Source organism: Cheilinus undulatus, linkage group 22, assembly GCF_018320785.1.
Source record: "Cheilinus undulatus linkage group 22, ASM1832078v1, whole genome shotgun sequence".
NCBI classification, from domain to species: Eukaryota; Metazoa; Chordata; class Actinopteri; order Labriformes; family Labridae; genus Cheilinus; species Cheilinus undulatus.
This window is the reverse complement of record NC_054886.1, coordinates 30,497,737-30,514,662: the sequence shown is the minus strand read 5'-3', so window position 1 is coordinate 30,514,662 and position 16,926 is coordinate 30,497,737. Positions and strand designations below refer to the sequence as shown.

General features: G+C 39.3%; 1 protein-coding gene across 4 annotated transcripts in view; it reads left to right on the top strand.

The window, feature by feature from the left end:
- Positions 1–16,926, top strand: part of LOC121504624 — a 52,200-nt gene that overhangs the window by 19,804 nt on the left and 15,470 nt on the right. For 3 of the 4 annotated variants that reach the window (XM_041779579.1, XM_041779576.1, XM_041779577.1), the window contains 18 exons: positions 575–1,217; positions 1,313–1,447; positions 1,628–2,243; positions 2,329–3,138; positions 4,961–5,131; positions 5,216–5,247; positions 5,373–5,516; positions 5,727–5,855; positions 7,599–7,637; positions 9,034–9,159; positions 9,251–9,356; positions 9,497–9,598; positions 9,691–9,725; positions 13,267–13,395; positions 14,627–14,755; positions 16,315–16,353; positions 16,461–16,586; positions 16,686–16,812. In XM_041779579.1, coding sequence (XP_041635513.1) covers positions 575–1,217; positions 1,313–1,447; positions 1,628–2,243; positions 2,329–3,138; positions 4,961–5,131; positions 5,216–5,247; positions 5,373–5,516; positions 5,727–5,855; positions 7,599–7,637; positions 9,034–9,159; positions 9,251–9,356; positions 9,497–9,598; positions 9,691–9,725; positions 13,267–13,395; positions 14,627–14,755; positions 16,315–16,353; positions 16,461–16,586; positions 16,686–16,812 — 3,638 coding nt within the window. The remainder of the gene's footprint in view (positions 1–574; positions 1,218–1,312; positions 1,448–1,627; positions 2,244–2,328; positions 3,139–4,960; positions 5,132–5,215; positions 5,248–5,372; positions 5,517–5,726; positions 5,856–7,598; positions 7,638–9,033; positions 9,160–9,250; positions 9,357–9,496; positions 9,599–9,690; positions 9,726–13,266; positions 13,396–14,626; positions 14,756–16,314; positions 16,354–16,460; positions 16,587–16,685; positions 16,813–16,926) is intronic. The other variant, XM_041779578.1, reaches the window with a different exon arrangement.

Here is a 16,926-nt window from a genome sequence, read left to right as displayed (position 1 = left end):
TTCTGATTTAACCCTAGTATTATGGCTTTAATCCAAGATTTCTGGCTTTAATCTCAGTATTCTGATTAAACCCTAGTATTTTGGCTTTAATCCAAGATTTCTGACTTTAATCCCAGTATTCTGATTTAACCTTAGTACTTTGGCTTTTATCCAAGATTTCTGACTTAATCTCAGATATATAACTTTAATCTCAAAATTCTAATTTAAATCTCAGATTTTTTTAAACAGAATTCAGATTTTTCCTTTTTTGTCAAAACTATGTTTTTTTTCTCAGGATTCTGACTTTATCCTTAGAATTTTGACTTTTTTCTCAGAATTGTAACCTTTTCAGGACTCTGATCATGTTCTCAGATTTGAATTAAAAAAAAAAACAAAAATTGGAACTCAAATGTCAAAAATGTTTTCTGTGACCGTAATCCTTTTCCATATTTTAAAGTCGGTCTATTTAATTTCTTCCATGTACTTTGAAACTCAAACATTTGAAAGCTATTTAGGGACTTCAGCCTATAGAGAATAGTTTCATGATTGACATTTTCTTTGTTTTGACCCAAATAACAATAATCTTTGTTTACAGAAAATCTGCCGCAACCAAAGTTCAGACAAAGACCACTACTGGCAGAAAAACTCTTTTACCAACACCCAAGATCCCTCCACTTATGGGGCCTCTGTTCTCTGGAGCCCGCAGAGGAGCACCAGGCAAAGTTGTCAATCAGAAGACAGCAGCTAAAGGCTCAGCTAATGTGGCAAGGGCTGTAAGCAAGGCAAAGGTCTTGGTATCAAAGGCAAAAAATGTCTTGAGTCCATCGAGTGCTAAAACAGCAGCAACAGTCAAGTTGCCTGCAAAGGGACAAGAGAAGGCTGCAGCGGCAAAGCAGGAAAAGTCTTTCACACCCCAACAAAAGAAGCCAGACACTGGGGACACCAAAGGACAACCTATCTCAGTACTAACTGGTGTTAAAAGACCTGCGGTCATGTTGAAAGACACTCTAGAACGGGATAGGTCGGTGAAAGAATTACCAAAAGCCTCATCAAGTTCTTCCCAAATACAAGCGGTCTCAGCTGTGCAGAAAACTCCACTAGACAAAGTCTCTGGAACAAAAACAAATACCAGTGCAAGTGTAACTCCAAAATCACAAAATCCGCCCCATGGAGAAAGTTCCAAGCCCACCCATCCTGAATCCAAGGAGTCCGTGGAGGGGTCAAAAGACACAGCCGAGGTAGCTGAGAATGCAAAAATGTTGAATTTTCAATCACAAGGATCAAGGAGACTGATCGGTTTAAGCCTAAACTTGTGTCCTTTTCCTTCTCACAGTCAGGTAAAGCTTCACCTCCAACCATGGTGAAGCTACATGGGATTCAAAAATCTGTCTCCCACAGTGACGTGCTCTCAGCTGTGGCCAAATTCGGAAAAACCAAGTCAATTGTACTATTCCGTGCAAGATCAGAGGTATGTATACCAACATTCTCCTCTCCTCTGTTCTCCTACGGGGAGTTTTTGTTTTTGTAAGGTGTTTTGTAGATAATTATTCCCAAAACAGAATCATTGTAGGTTGAAAACAAGTCAAAGTGAGAGCAGATGATCTTGATGCTTGTTTTAACACAAAAGTATGTGTTTGTTCACACACAGGCTGTCGTGATTTTTGAGAAAGAAGAAGACGCTAAAAAATTGAAGAGCGTCAAGAGCCTTACTGTGAATGGAATGGAAATCACCATAGTTGGAGAGTCATCTATTTCCCCAACCACAGAGACCGCAAAGGAATTAGTAGTAGGACAAAAGGAGACTTTGGCAAGAGAAGCCAAAGCAACAGCTAAAAATGATGCCAAAGGGAATCAGTCTGGTTTAGAAAACTCCAAGCATGAAGAATCTAAGGCTCAGGGATCTCTCAAGGTGTCAGAGGACACAGCCAAGGCTGCCGACGGAGCAAATCTACCAGGCAAAACAAAAGTTGGCAAAGCTGATAAAGCTGATGATGAACCAGTGGAGCTTGGAGTGACAGAAGTTAAAGATGCAGAGTTGGTTGATGCGGCTAAAGGGAAAGAAATGACCAGCAAAGAAGCTGCACCAGGACAATCCCCAGAGAAACCCAGTGAAAGTCAACCACCTACCAGTTCAGTCCAGCAGAGCACACTGATACAAAGACCAGGGACAGGATCTTCACAGGTGCAACAGCAAGCAGCAGGGAACAGTGGAGCTGCTTTGGAGGCAAAGATTGCAAGGGGAGTGACGGAGTCGACACCTCAAGGTAAGGCCAAACCAAACTTTGTGTTTGTATCTCATAAGTGCACAAAAACTAATAATCACCCCCTTCTTAATTTGATCTTTTGAAGGTCTGGTACCTGCAGTGACCACACCATTAGTCAAGGATGCCTCTGTGATGAAACCTGAATCCTCAAATGAAAAGCTCCCAACTGCAGAAGATGGAACAAAGACCTGTGTTATGGAGGACCCAACAAAAACTGAGGCTTCAGGAAATCAGCCTGACACTGAACTCTTGTCTGTACCTGAGACACCTACAGACAGTGTTGAAATAACTGGGGTAGGAGTTAAAGACATCCCAGATGGTGAGAAATCGGCCATCTCGATGACCGAAGTTGAGAAGTCTGTAGGCAGTACAGTTGATGAACTTGCAAAACAACCAGTGGTTAAAGATGTGGTTTTGGCCTCCCAAGCAGAAATGGTTCTACCTGAGCAGGAACCCAAAGCTCAAGAGGAAAAGCCTGGTGAGTCAGGGGCAGAGGCAGTCAGAAATACTGAAACTCAGCCACCTGGAGAAAGTCTCAAGCCAGACCAACCTGAAACTAAGGTTGAAGGGTCCTTGGAGGCATCAAAAGTTTTGGCTGAGGTTGCTGAAAAAGCAGATGTCCCATCTGTTGAAGACAAGGATCAAGAAAAAGTTGTCAAAGCTGATGAAGTTGATGAACCAATGGAGCTTGGGGAAACGGGGCCTATGGAGCTCATGGAATCTGGAATTTGCACAGAGGACAGAGGGACAGATGGTGCTGAAGCTGTACCAGAAAAACAACCAGAGAGCAGGACAGAAGCTTCTCAAGTAAAAGAGCAGGCTGCAGGAAGCGCTGCTGATGCTGCGGTACAGCAAGATGTGCTAAGTGGAGGGACTGCATCAAAAACACAAAAGGGTATGTCTGAGATAGTCATTAAAAAGTATGCAACCCAAATTTTAAAAAAGTTGCATTTACCATACCATTGTGTAGCTTCTCCTCTCCTTTTAGGGGTGCACTGTGTAAAATTTGGGAATATAATCAACATCAAACAGTCAGATTCTGGATTGTGATGCTTATTTCTGGTGGTAATCGTTGCCTTCAGCCAGAGGGAGTTTCTTTTATTAAGTCCCTTCTGTAGTATTGTGGGAACATGAAATATGCAAATTCCAAGATGGCGGACATATATGAAAAAAGGGCAAATTTTAAGTTAAGAAGAAAGGTAAATACATTTTAGATATTCTGATGAGTAGACACTTATTCCAATAGACGTATTTATTTATAATTTATTACATTTTTAAGTTTGTTCAACCAGACAATACTGGGCTAAATATCACACACTGCACCATCAACAACAATCTAGACCATTAGCTGGAGTACTGGGAGAGGAATGTTGTCCCATTCTTGTCTGATGTAGGATTTTAGCACCTCAACAGTCCTGGTTCTTCTTATCTTGATTCGCCTGACCACAGAACAGTTTTCCATTTTGCCTTGCTCCATTTTCAGTGAGCTCTGGCCCAGAGATGATGGATCGTGTTCACATTTGGCTTCTTCTTTGCCCGAGGGGACCGTTAGCTGGAGTTTTGGGAGAGGAATGCTGTCCCAGTCATGTCTGATGCAGATTCAAGCTGCTGAACAGTCCTGGATCTTCTTAGGCCTTGTCCACACAAAGATGAAAACAGTTTCGTTTTGGAAAAGCTTTCTGTAAATATGGAGTCGTTTCAGGAAATGTCCGCGTAAGCATGAAACCACTGAAAACGCCTGAAAATGCTGTAGTATAAATGCCAAGCCTGTATGAGGCGCTGTATTGCTGCCATGGAAATGCACCAAAAGAGAGAAGATCACAGAAAACTGACACAAACTTTCTCCTTGTTGCTCTTCTGCTTGTTCGTCTCGCTGGATTTAAGAATATCTGGTGTCTGTTGTTCTTGGTGGTGATAAAGGAGCATCAGATTTGGCTGTAAAAGCCATAATAAGCTCAGTAGCTTCTGCAGCACGAATACCACCCTGTAATCCACCACTGGTTTTTTTGGCCAGACCTGCATAGGCTCCTTAAGTGGTCTACATTATGTATGATGTAATCGTTTCAAGAAAGAGGAGGTTGGCTGTTCACATGGAGACGAAACGGTAAGCGTTTACAGATTTGTTCACTCTGGGACCCGGTTTTAAAAAGCAACATTTATGGCCTCCCAAAATGCTGTTTAATTTGGATTAAACGCCAATACGACAAAAAACTTTTGCGCATACTCCTGAATTAATCTCTGTGTGGACGGGGCCTTAGCCAGATTTTTTAATTTACGATGCTCCAGTTCAGGCAGGCCAATTCAGCACCAGGACTCTTCTACTGTGTAGCCATGTTGTTGTGAGGGATTTGGTATGTGGAGTAGCATTGTCTTGCTGATACATGTGGAGCCTTCCCTGAAAGAGACGTTTGGATGGGAGCATGTATTGCTCTGTCTACTTAGCATTGATAGTGCATTTCCAGGTGTGTAAGCGTCCTACGCTATAGGCACTAATGCAACCCCATACCATCAGAGATGCAGGCTTGGACTGGATGGTCCCTCTCCTTTTTGGGTGGCAGGATACAGTGCTCTTGGTTTCCCAAAATAATTTTAATTTTTGATTCATGTGACCGCAGAGCTTTCCATTTGCCTTTTTAACTGTTTGACAGTCCCAAACCGGTGTTGATGCTCTGACATCTGTCTTAATCAAATCTGTTGTATTCAAAATCCTTTTACAGCAGTGACGGCAAAAGCAGAGGGGTCCTCCAAAACGGTCAGCAAAGTGAAAACTACACCAGCATCTGCAGTCGGGAGTAAGCAGAAACCTGCATCTAAAAAGCCTTCTGCTGCAGTCATCCAGCCGACGATTGGGGAGATGCTGGAGAAGCACCTGTTTCCACAAAGCATACGTAAGAAACTGAATCAGCATTTTTATCTCTTCTTAAATTGAATTCCTCTAAATGTATGACTTTACCTTTTTATATCTTTCACAGATTGCTTACAGTCTCCCCACATCTCACCATCAGTGAGTTTCTTCATAACACTCACATGATCCAGAAATAGAGTTACTGTAGCAAGATGGCTGTAATTCACTTCTAATGATGAATCTTTTTCCTTTCTAATTCAGATTTTCTGTCCTCTGTTTTTCAGTCGTACAACCAACAATTGCTGATATGTAACCTGCCGACATATCACGATGGATTATACACAGAGGATGATGTTGCTAATCTGCTTGCTCCTTTCGGATTCAAAAATAAACAAGAAAACCTCTACGTTATTCCTCAGACATGCATGGTAGGCATCAGGTTATAAGTGGATATCAGAGTGGATCATGCTTCTGTAGTTTTTTTTTCTTTGATAAAAAAGTATAGATTCTGGAAAAAATATTTTTGCAGAATTTGAAAATTTCAAGCCTTTTTTTGTCAAAAGAGCACAGTATATGTGACTTTACTGGTTTTAGCACTACATTTTCTGTGATTTTTAAAATTATTAATTTCCTTTCAGGCCTTTGCCACGATGTCATCGATAGGAAATGTGTATGATATTCTGAAAGAGTCTCAACATAACGGCATTTTCCTCAAGGAGAACAGGCTTTCTATCAAAATAATACGTCTCCGCTATCAGATGAAAGTGGTAAGCGTATAAATCATACGTATTTACGTGTTTTTTTAATGCTTAATCAGGCAGCACATTGTTTTGAGAGATTGCCTATGCATTGGTTATTACTGTGGTAACAACCTTTGTGTTTTCAATGCCTGCCAAGAATTAGCTCTCTGAGCAACAAGAGTTTCTATATCTGTAGGTTTTGTGCAACAAAATAACCTTCATGAAGCCATAATGTTGGACATGCAGTTCATTTAGAAAGTATTCAGACCCCCTTTAGACTTTTTTGCAGATCAATTAGAAGTAAAAAATTAAATATCACATTGACATAAGTATTCAGACCCTTTGAAAAAAGGTTAGGTTCCTCTTCTTTTCCTCAGTCTTTGCTGTGATGTTTCTACACCTTGATTAGAGGTAAAATAAACTGATTTGACATGATTTTAAAAGGCAAACACCTCTCTATAGAAGGCACACCTGATAATGCATATCACAGCAAAAACCAAACCATGAGGTCAAAGGAACTGCCTGCAGAGAGACATGATTGTTGCAAGTCACACATCTGGAGGAGGCAACAAGAAAGGTTCCCAGGAGCACTTTGGCCTCCATAATTCTCACATGGAAGAACCAGGACTCTTCCAAGAGCCGGTTGCCCAGCCAGTCTGAGTAGTTGGGTGAGAAGGGGCTTAGACCAAAAACCTAAAGTCCACTCTGACTGAGCTCCAGAGGTCCTGTGTGGAGATCGGTAGAGCTTACTGGGAACAGCTGGGCCAAGATATACAGACAGGAACATCACTTTGCACTCTTGACTACTGGTATGTGGAAACACCCACGTATGCAGCTCAATCCTTAAAAGTCCATCTCACATACTATTCCTGGATCTCTGCACACCCTAGGCGAAACATGATTTTAGCTGTGTTACATGATTCCTCAAAGAACATGGCAAACTCACACTAACAGACAACCTTCACTGCAGCCCTATGGGCTTTATGGCAGAGTGGCTAGAGGGAAGAATCTCCTCCGTGCGAAACAAATGAAAGCCTTTTTGGAGTTTGCAAAAAACCTCCAAATGGAAGCCAAGTAGGCTTTCATGCATGTCAGTGTAATATTTTTTTGTTTTGTTATATTTGTTTATTATATTTGCAGAAAATTCTGAAATTGTGTTTTCACTTTGTCATGATGGGGTACTGTGTAGTGTAGATTAATGAGAATTAAAATTCTTGTTATTTTGATGTTGCATCAGGCGGCAACATTACAAAACTGGAAAAGGTCAAGGGGGTCCAAATACTTTCCGAATGCACTGTCTCAATGTACAGCCTTGTTATCGACATCAGCAGACGTTGGCTTTAAAAGTGTATTATTGGTATATCGATAGATAGATACTACAATAGGCCAGAGGGAAATTCAAGTGTTTGCAGAAATTTTTGCCAATATTTACCATTCATTTATTGGCTAACATGTCAGCAGAATGTCCAAATAAGTTTGTAATTTAAAGCAGAATTAACAGACCTACCTCAGCTCAAGTTTTTTTTCTGATAATTTTTAATTTTCTTATGTTTATTTATTTTTTTTAACTTTCTTGGTTTGGCCCAGTTTGTTTGTGTGGCCTACAGAGCTGACTGTGCAGTTTGTAGCTGCAATAATGCTAGCCAAAGCTCACTTTTACTCTTCGGTACATATCAATAATAACTTAAGATAATGCAACATGTTTCAAAAACTACAACAGTATAAAGTGTTCAGTGTTTTAACGCTGCCTCTGTGATGTCTCTATTTCAGCTTCAGTTTTATCGATTCCTGAAGAGGCTGATGAAGTGTGTAAGTAATTTACACAAATGCGCACCACACGTTTAAATCCTGTTAATTACTCTCAACTCTCTGAGATGGACATTTTCGAGACAGGTTATTAAAAATCTAACTTTTGAATCATAAACCTCTCGAGTGCTTACAAAAGCTTTTCTATCAAGCCTAGAATCTGAATAAAACACAAGATACTTGTGCCCTATAAAGAGGATGGAGGATGGAGAGAGGACTATTTGCCTCCACAAATCAACTGTGCAGACTGATGGGTAGTAAGAAACCCACACTTCACCAGGGTTGTTAAGTGGGAACCCTTCTTCATCAGTGTTTCATCCAGTTAGTCCCACTGCACCTCCAGAGGGCTGAACAGTAATCTCCAGCGTCTGTAAAGCCTAAAACTTTAGTGACTTTCTAGGGCAGCGGTTCCCAACCTTTTTCCCAACCTCCTACTTGTATCTAAGAAAACTTGAGCCCTCCCAGGACCTACTCGAAAAAAAATAGTGATACTTTGTGGCCGAAATTAACAGATTTTAATTGTTTTTTTGTGCAAATCCAAACAAAGTAGCCCTATAAACACAAATTCTTTTACCCAACAACCACAGTTTGAATCTTTTTTAAGTTATACCATGATTCCTGTTGATATGTACAAGTCTAACCTCAGGGCATACAGAGCCTCGCACCACCCGAGGATGTATCCAGCGCCCCCTAGGGGGGTCCTGGACCGCAGGTTGGGAACCAAGGTTCTAGGGCATTCAAAGATGAAATCAAGAAATCCAGATCAAAACCTCCAGCAATGATCGTCTTTTCATCCAACTTTTAAGCCGTTTTTTGATCTTTTATGGCTAATGCTATCTGCTGTATTTTGTATTTCATATCCCACAATGCATTGTGACAGTCTGTGCAAACCGATGGCAGGCTGTTCTGTAGTCACGTCATACTTTGTCAAAGTGGGCATGTATATCCTGGAGGCGACAGCCTGGAAAGCTCCTAATGGAGAGAAAGGGAGACAGAGAGCCCGTGACGTGTCCCTCTGTGTCACTGCAGACAGGAACTGCTTTGAGTAATGGCTCAAATAGAGCCAATATAAAAAGGGTCAAGGAACTTTTTTTTGTAAATATTTGAAAATTTTAAGACTTTTCGTTGCAGAATGATTATTTTTTTCCACTTTTTGGTCCCCTAGAGATGGGAGTACACATTTGTGTTTACTGTGGCTCACATAAAACTCTTTGGGTTTTAATTTCCGTTTGGTATTTTTTTTGTCGTTGATGTTTAAAGCATAAGTGTGCACCGCAGAGTCGATGTTTTACAAGCTCTTTGTGACAGTAAGTCCAGGTGAGACATAGTGTTTTAAAGCGACAGTATACGTTTAAAAACCCTGTCAAATCTCTGTCTGTTTCTTTATATTTTGGTGCAGTATTTGCTGGATGAGGGAGGGAGAACCTTCCTCATCAGGAACATTTCATCCAGTAAGATCAGGGAGCTCAGACAAGCTCTGGAAGACTTTGGTCCTGTCTCAAACTTCATGCCCCTCCTCAACAAGGTAGAAACACTTAAACACAGTATCAGCGGTTTGATTTACTATGACGAAGACTTCCTGTCACGCTCACTTCTGTGTTTTTGTGTTTTTCCAGCTCTTTTTAGAGTTTGAGTGTGTTGAAGATGCGGCTCGGTTTGAAGGTTGGTACAGTCTGCTGGGTCAAGCCCCTGGTTGTAAAGTCATCAAGCTGAACCACATAGGTTAGTCACGGCTAGTCATGCCTTTTTATGCACTGGAAGACTCCTTTTTTATTGCAAAATTCAATGGGTTAAAGGGAATCTGAAGGAAAATTAGCATAACTGTCCAAAAACTCATCCTAATTAAATTTATCCTTGTAAAGCTCCATCAGCTGCACTGACAACACAATCAGACACATCAGCCAAAGACGCCAATCTGACCTTTGGGGAGAGGTTAGAGCATCACCTGACAAAACAAATAATTGGTGAGAGATCTATGAAATGAGTCTTTGTGTTTTCAATAAATTTCTGTTTTCAGAATGATTTTATAATTTTTGTTTTTGCTTCTCTTCGACAGCTTCCCTCAAGAGAAAAAACGCGACTACACCAAAGGTAGTTTTCCTCTGGTTTTTCATAACTCTTTAAATGTGATTTCAGTCTTCTAGAATAAGTGCTGTTACTTTGACTGTAGCTTTTGCTGCATTATATAGTGATGAAGTGTCAAACTCAACTCAAGATAACATGTCAGTTATGATACTTGGTTTGTGACACCAATTTAAAAAAATTCTTCTAAGGCACTGATCATCAACTGGCAGCCCAGCGTCCATATCAGGCCCCCAAAAGCTTCCTGTCCAGCCCCCCGAAAGATCATTAAATTCAGAAAAGGAAGAAAAGAAGATGTTGTGGTTTTAAGAGTATCCTATGGCTTTAAATGTCTGCAGCTGTTAAATCCATCCCACAAACAATTAATATTATATTAGTTTTAGAATGACTTCTGTCTTGGCAATTTTCTCTTGGACTCAGAATAACAAAGAGAGCTCAAGTCAGAGATGTCTTTTAACATGAGATTTATTGAAAAGATATTCTTTCAAGAAGAGGAGTCTCACAATAACAATCACATAAGACGGTCGAAGGGAGAGTCCCGCCAGGCTGCAGTCCCGTTTTGTTAATTTTCAAGCATGAATAAACATGAATAAAACATTGAATATCTTACAATACAATACATCTGCAGTACTTATTCATAACCTCTCATAGGCTAAGTTACATCTATGCAGATGCTAACCTTGAAGTTTGGCGCTATTTTTCCCTCTCTTCCTGCACCCCACTTCTGCAAAGTAAGATACAGAGTAAAAGCTATGAAAACTGCCCCCCTCCTTGTCATGCAGCTTCCTCTGTGAGTGCTGAAAAGGGTGAGAACAGGTCAAGTCCAAAGTGTTCTTCACTTTGGAACAATTTACCTCATAAATCAACAGTCTAGACCTTGGTTGTAATTCATCTTAAGCAACATTATAAAGAAACAAACAAGTTAAATGAGCACGAAGCCTAATATGGATTCGGCCTTGTACTTGGTGCTGAGGCTGCTTGCTGGTGCGAAGAAGGGGAAGGAGAAGTCTGACAGTACCCTCAAGAAGAACGAGCACACACCTTAATATGGATCTTTCCATCACACTTCACATTTTATCTTTTTTTTTTTTTTTACTGAAATGTACTTTTCATTCATACTTATTAGATATTTTAAAAAAGGGGTGACGCTGGCAAAAGTGTTACAAAAATAATGGGTGATAATGGGGAGTGGCACAGAGGGACAAAAATTGGCAGAAAAGGTGGTGAAAAGAGGTTAAAACGTGGCAAAAATGGCTAAAGAGGAAACAAGGGGCAAAAGGTATCAAAAAATTGGTCAAAAATGGCAAGAATAGAAGGAAAAATGGCAAAAATGGATAAAAGAGTGGCACAAAGAAGATAAAACATGCAGGAAAATGGTATAAAAAGGGCTAAAGAATTGAAAAAAATTGAGTTAAAGAGGCAAAAAGTATCAAAAATGGGTTAAAAGTGGCGAAAACATAGCAGAAATAGCCTGGCAAAGTAGTGAAAAGGGGTTGATTCTGATACTAAATCACCCCTTCTCTGAAAGAAAATACAAATACTGCTGCAATAATAAATTGATCAGATCAAAATATTGATTTAATTTTTGTTTATGTGAAAGTCCGGCCCCCAGGGTTTCTGTTGAGACTAAATCTGGCCCTTGTGCAGATGTACTTGATGACCCCTGCTCAAAGGTTTTCACATTCAGTGAATCCAAATCTCCCTCAAGAGGGCTACTGGACTTGATTGAGGTTCTTGAAAATGTTTCGCTGGTGCGAAACACCACTGCTCCACAGTCCAGTATCCAGTATGATTGGAAACCATGAAACTCCCACTGCAGCTTTTTGTGCTTAGATTAATGCCAGTGGAAGCTCAGACGTCTTTAGCTGTGGAATCAGCAGAGCGTTGGTGAGTTTTGCTGTCTTCCGCTTTGTGGCTGAGTTGCCGTTGTTCCTAAACGCCTCCACTTTCTAATAATATCACTTACAGTTGACTGTGGAGTATCAAGCAGGGATGAACACCTGAATTTAAATATATTTTTGTCCATATACAGTGCAGATCAAGAATCATACCTAGACAGAACCTCAATAAAACTAATTTGGTAAAGAAACAAGAAATTGTTTAGATATTCTGATATGATTCTTGTAAAATCAAAGTTTAACCATTGCCGTAGGAACAGAAGTTGTAAGAAACCTAATATTGGGTGTTTTTTTCTTTGCTTTTAGTTTTCAAAAATTGCCTAAACTCTTAACCCTTTAAAACCTACCATTGTGTAAGTCCGCCAGGACATGTTCTTACATTTTTACATACTATAGTGCAATTTATTTTTTTTACTATAGAGTATTTTTATTTGCTTTACATCAATATAACCCTTATACTTCAAGTTTTAATAATATGTATTGATTTATGTCTTAACTACTACAATAAATTGCTTAAAAGTATAATAAACCTAAAAAAATGAAAATCGTTTTTGTATGTTTACATATATTTCAAAATACAGAAATTGCACAGTTGGATCCCTCAAATTTGTAAATGTAAAAAAGTTGCACAATATCCCTTGGAACCACAGGAAATTTATTTGGAGTCTGTACATCACTTGCTTTTTGAGATATAGTCAATTTTGTAACCTGTGAAAACAATTGAGGTAGATGAGTAGTTGGACTCATCATCTGGGGATGTAATTGGTTTGAAAGCTTTGCGTTCGAGTCTGAGTGTTTTTGTAAAAAAACAAAAAACAACAAAAAAGCACTCTGAAACATGGTGAACATGTGAAATGTTAGTGTAACTCCCCAGATGTTATATGCAAAAAGAATGATTGATCTATCTCCAGTTTCAAATCTACCGCCACTCAAAAATGAATATGCTAATCGAAACACCGGCGCTACGCTGGGTTCTTTAAAACAGTGTCTAAATTGTAGGACATTCCTCTTGTCCATACCATAAAATCTCCCATTATTTTTATAAGTGGCATTAAATGTACAGAAACTAGTTTACAGCCAAATATTCCTCCAAAGTGAGCATGGTCTCAATTCTACCCACTATCTCAAATGCTGTCATTGATTTGCACGATTTAGACTGTATGCAAGAGTTGGTTTACAGCTTTTGAAAGATAAAACTGAAAAACTGCCCAATGTTTTGTGTCCAGGACTTTCTTTTACACTGTTGTTTTAAGCATACAGTACATAAATATCATTTGAGTTCTATTAATTATATAAAAGTCCCTATATGAAATTTAAAAAGTAGTATTCTCCATTTAGACAAATAATTTCAGATAAATTAATGCTTTTAAGGTTCTGGTCTTATCCTAAATCTCATTTGAAGGTACATCGATCTATTGTTTAATTTTTTAAAATATTGCACAGCTTTAGGATGAACAACAAACTCAATCCAAAGAAGTAGTAAGCTCGACTTGGTTTAGCACCGTCCCCCACTCTTGTCAAAGTAGTTTATATTATCAAGAACATGTTTTCTGAAGACAACAGTCATCTCTCATTGCAGCGACAGCATGTGTGGTGATGTTTCCTCTCCTTCGTGATATCACCTCTCTCCTCTTGTGTCTTTGTTGTTTCAGATGCTCATCACCTGGCTGCCGGCTTATGAGGAAGGCTGCTACACGGAGGATGACATTGTCGAGCTCCTCACTCCTTTTGGGTATCAACACAAAGACCACAACATCTATGTTGTTCCTCAGGCCTGCTTGGTATGCACTTTTTTAGCACTTATTTCTTTTTTCTAAATTCATACACATATGTGAGATTTTGATATTTTAAGATAAGACTTCTGTAAAATGACACCCGGGTGCAATTCTCTTGTTGCTTTGGATAAAAAATCATGTGGTTGTTGCTCAGATACCATAAAATCTGGGGGATAGAGGCACTTTTAATACCTATTTTTCCCATCACACACTGGCCCAACGCAGTTGATAATTCACCACCTTTTATTGTGCATTGCAAGTGGCAAGTTCAGTGGCAGACTAAGCTGGCATTAATAATTTTCCATCAACTTCTCCCCCTCATTTAAAGTGAACTGCATCTAAAGAAAACAGTGATGCACCTTTAAGTGAGTAATTCTGGATTATAGGGGTTTTAAAACTGCCTCTTTACAAGAGGATCTGGCAGCAGACCTCTATAGGGGGCGACCTAGACATACTGGAGCTGGAGCTGGAACCAGAATGACGTATATTATCCACTTCCTGTCAGAGGTTACAGTAACTGGCTATTTTTTCACAATTGTATGAATAAATAATGAATAATTAGTGAGAGAGTAGACGTGTTTGTCCCTTTTCAGCCCTGTCTGATTTCTTGGTACTTTCCAGTCATGGCCACAGCTGCTTTGTTCACATTGGCCTTCTCTTCGTAGATGCAGGATAAGTCATGGCTATAGTTACAGATAATAGCAGGTTGTGTTTGTCTTGTCATGATGTCACAGTTGTTTTAGAGCTTGTTTTAAAAGCACAAATTTAAAGATTGACCTGGGTCTTTGTACCTGTTTTGTAGGGTTTAATGTCAAGGTAAATTGATTTATTGTTATTATTATTGTTATCACTTCCTGTCTCACGGTCGAGGTTGTCCCAATGTAGAGGTCTGCAACACATGAGCCCAAACTGCCCCACCATAGAGGTCTGCAGCCAGATGTCTCTCCCTTTTTGAGTGCTGCGCTACCATCGTGCACGTGAATCTCATAGAATCAAAAGAATTTTTTCTTGTAATATGTCACGAGAAACAAAAACACAGTATCGTTAAACTTCAGGTTTGTGCTTTTCAATAAAAGCTGGTTTTAGCATTTCTGTGGAGAAACTCACCTTGTTTGTAAAGAATTCTTTAATTCAGAATGCCCCCAGTTTAGTCAACAAAAGAAAGTTCTCTAGACACAAATAAAAATAGATAAACACAAATAACTGTGTTGATTTGTTTGTTTTTTTGTTTTCTCAGGCTTTTGTCCAAATGCCGTCAACAGGAAAAGTGAGCGACATATTAAGAGCCTCCAAAAAAGATCCCATTTTGTTAAAGGAGTCCAAACTCAGTTTCCATCCGATGGACGACGTTATTTCAATGAGTCCGGTGAGCTTTTCACTGACATTCTTACATTGAATACTTTTCAGTTCTTTTTTAATTGTTTTTTATCATCATCATTCATTTGTCTTAATTCCTGGGAAACCCTACAAAAGCAGAACCTTCCTTTCCGACAGGTGGGATTATGGTTAAAGAGGGAAATAATACAGTTATAAAGGCTGGGATATGCTCAGGCTCCCCAAACGGGACAGTTAAACACAAAACTACTGTCTCACACTCAGGCCCGCCCACAGAATAGGCTGTACCCCTGAAAAACCCAGAGGATGGGCCCTCCCCACTTTTGGTGTTTTGATGATATCAATGCAGTTGTGCTGGATCAGTGGCGTTAGTGCTAGCACTCTGTGACTTCATTTTGGAGCTGGAAAGTGTGTCAGGCTATTGTTGGGTTCTGTTCTGATGTTGGAATTATTTATTTGTGGTACTTGATTTTTTTTTTACCTCTTTTCAAGCTGTTATTGCCAAATTTTTTGCCATTTTAACCAATTTTTGCTTTTTTTGCCCATCTTTTACCTCCTTTATTCAATTATTGTCCCTTTTTTACCCATTCCTGCAACTTCTTAACAGCTTTTTGCCCATATTTGCAATTTCTTGCCTATTTTTTCACCCATTTTTTCATCAACTTTTTGCCATTTTTTGCCTGTTTATGCAACTTTCATCCAATTTTTTTTTTGCCAATTTTCACCCATTTCCCCCCTACTTTTTTGCCACTTTTATCTAGTTTTTAGCCCCTTTTCATGCATTTCTGTCATTAAAAAAAGAAACACTTTTCTGCAACATCTTTTGCAGCTGTTTGCCTAATTTAGCTATTTTTTGCCACTTTTTGTCCATTTTTTGCACATTTTAACCCATTTATGCATTATTTTTTTACCCTCTTGTTTTCTCTTTTCACATGTATTCACTATGTATCCAAAAAAAGTTATCTCAGTTTCTTCTATTTTATTTTCTGGCATCCTGGCATATGTACACATCATGGCCTAGCTATAAAGTCTGAAATTACTTTCCTAATAATTGTGTCCATCCACACTGTTAATAATATAATATAAAGGTAATTATGTTTAATTAAAGGGATAATTATACAAAAATATACAAAAATAATTTTGAAAAAGGTTATTTTGTACTACAGCTTAAATAATTAAAAAAGAATGTTGCTTCGATAAGAGTGGTTATTATTTAGGTTAAAAATTAAATATGGTTATCACAACTTTTGCTGACCCCCATGGGCCCCCAGTTTGGCTCGGCTTCAGAACACTCTCCCCTTTTTATTCACACTTATGGGTGGTCTTGCTCCTACTGAAACTGACTGAGGAGAAGGCCTGGTCTAAGGACGGAACCCTGGGGAACTCCATACAGCAGAGTAGGAGGCCTGCCCCAGTCTTATCTATAATACAGAAAACCCCAAATAATAAATAACCTTCCTGTAAATAATTTCTGACTTATTTGATCTTTTTCCAGCAATATCTATACAAATGCACATAAACTCTGAAGATTGCATTGGAGAATTATATTGTTGCGCCTTATCTCTGTCTGCTTTGCTGTTTCTGTTGTAGTTCCGGTTTTATAAATCCCTGATGGAGCTGGTCAAATACGTAAGTCAAGCAAAACCTCAGCTTTAATTTTTTTTAGTTTTCACTTCTAAATCTCTTTCCCCTGTTAAACTGTTCATTTGAATGTTGACTTCCTTTTCTTGATTCAGCGCATGAAGGGGGACAGAGATGGGGTCATTCTCATCAGAGACATCTCACCCAGTGAGACCAGGGACCTCAGAGAGGTTTTAGAGAGGCACGGCTCTGTCAAGAACTTCCTTCCTCTCCTCAACAAGGTAGAAGCATCCTGATATGATTACACTGATTAAACCAGTAACAAAGAAAACTCCTAGTTGTTGATAATCATGTTCTGTATGTGTATGAATGTGTTTCAGGTATTTATTGAGTTCAAGACTTGTCGTGATGCTGATTGGCTGGGAGTTTGGTACAGTCTTCTGAAACAACCCCCTAGCTACAGAATCCAGAGGCTGAAAATACCAACCGGCTGCCATATACCCCCTGGTGAGGATCTGTCTTTGAGGTCTCACATTGGCCGTTGAACTGGAAACTGCCCATAGAATAGAGCAAAAATGCATTCATCCCAGCTTGAATTTATTTTTTCCTTTATCCGTGCAG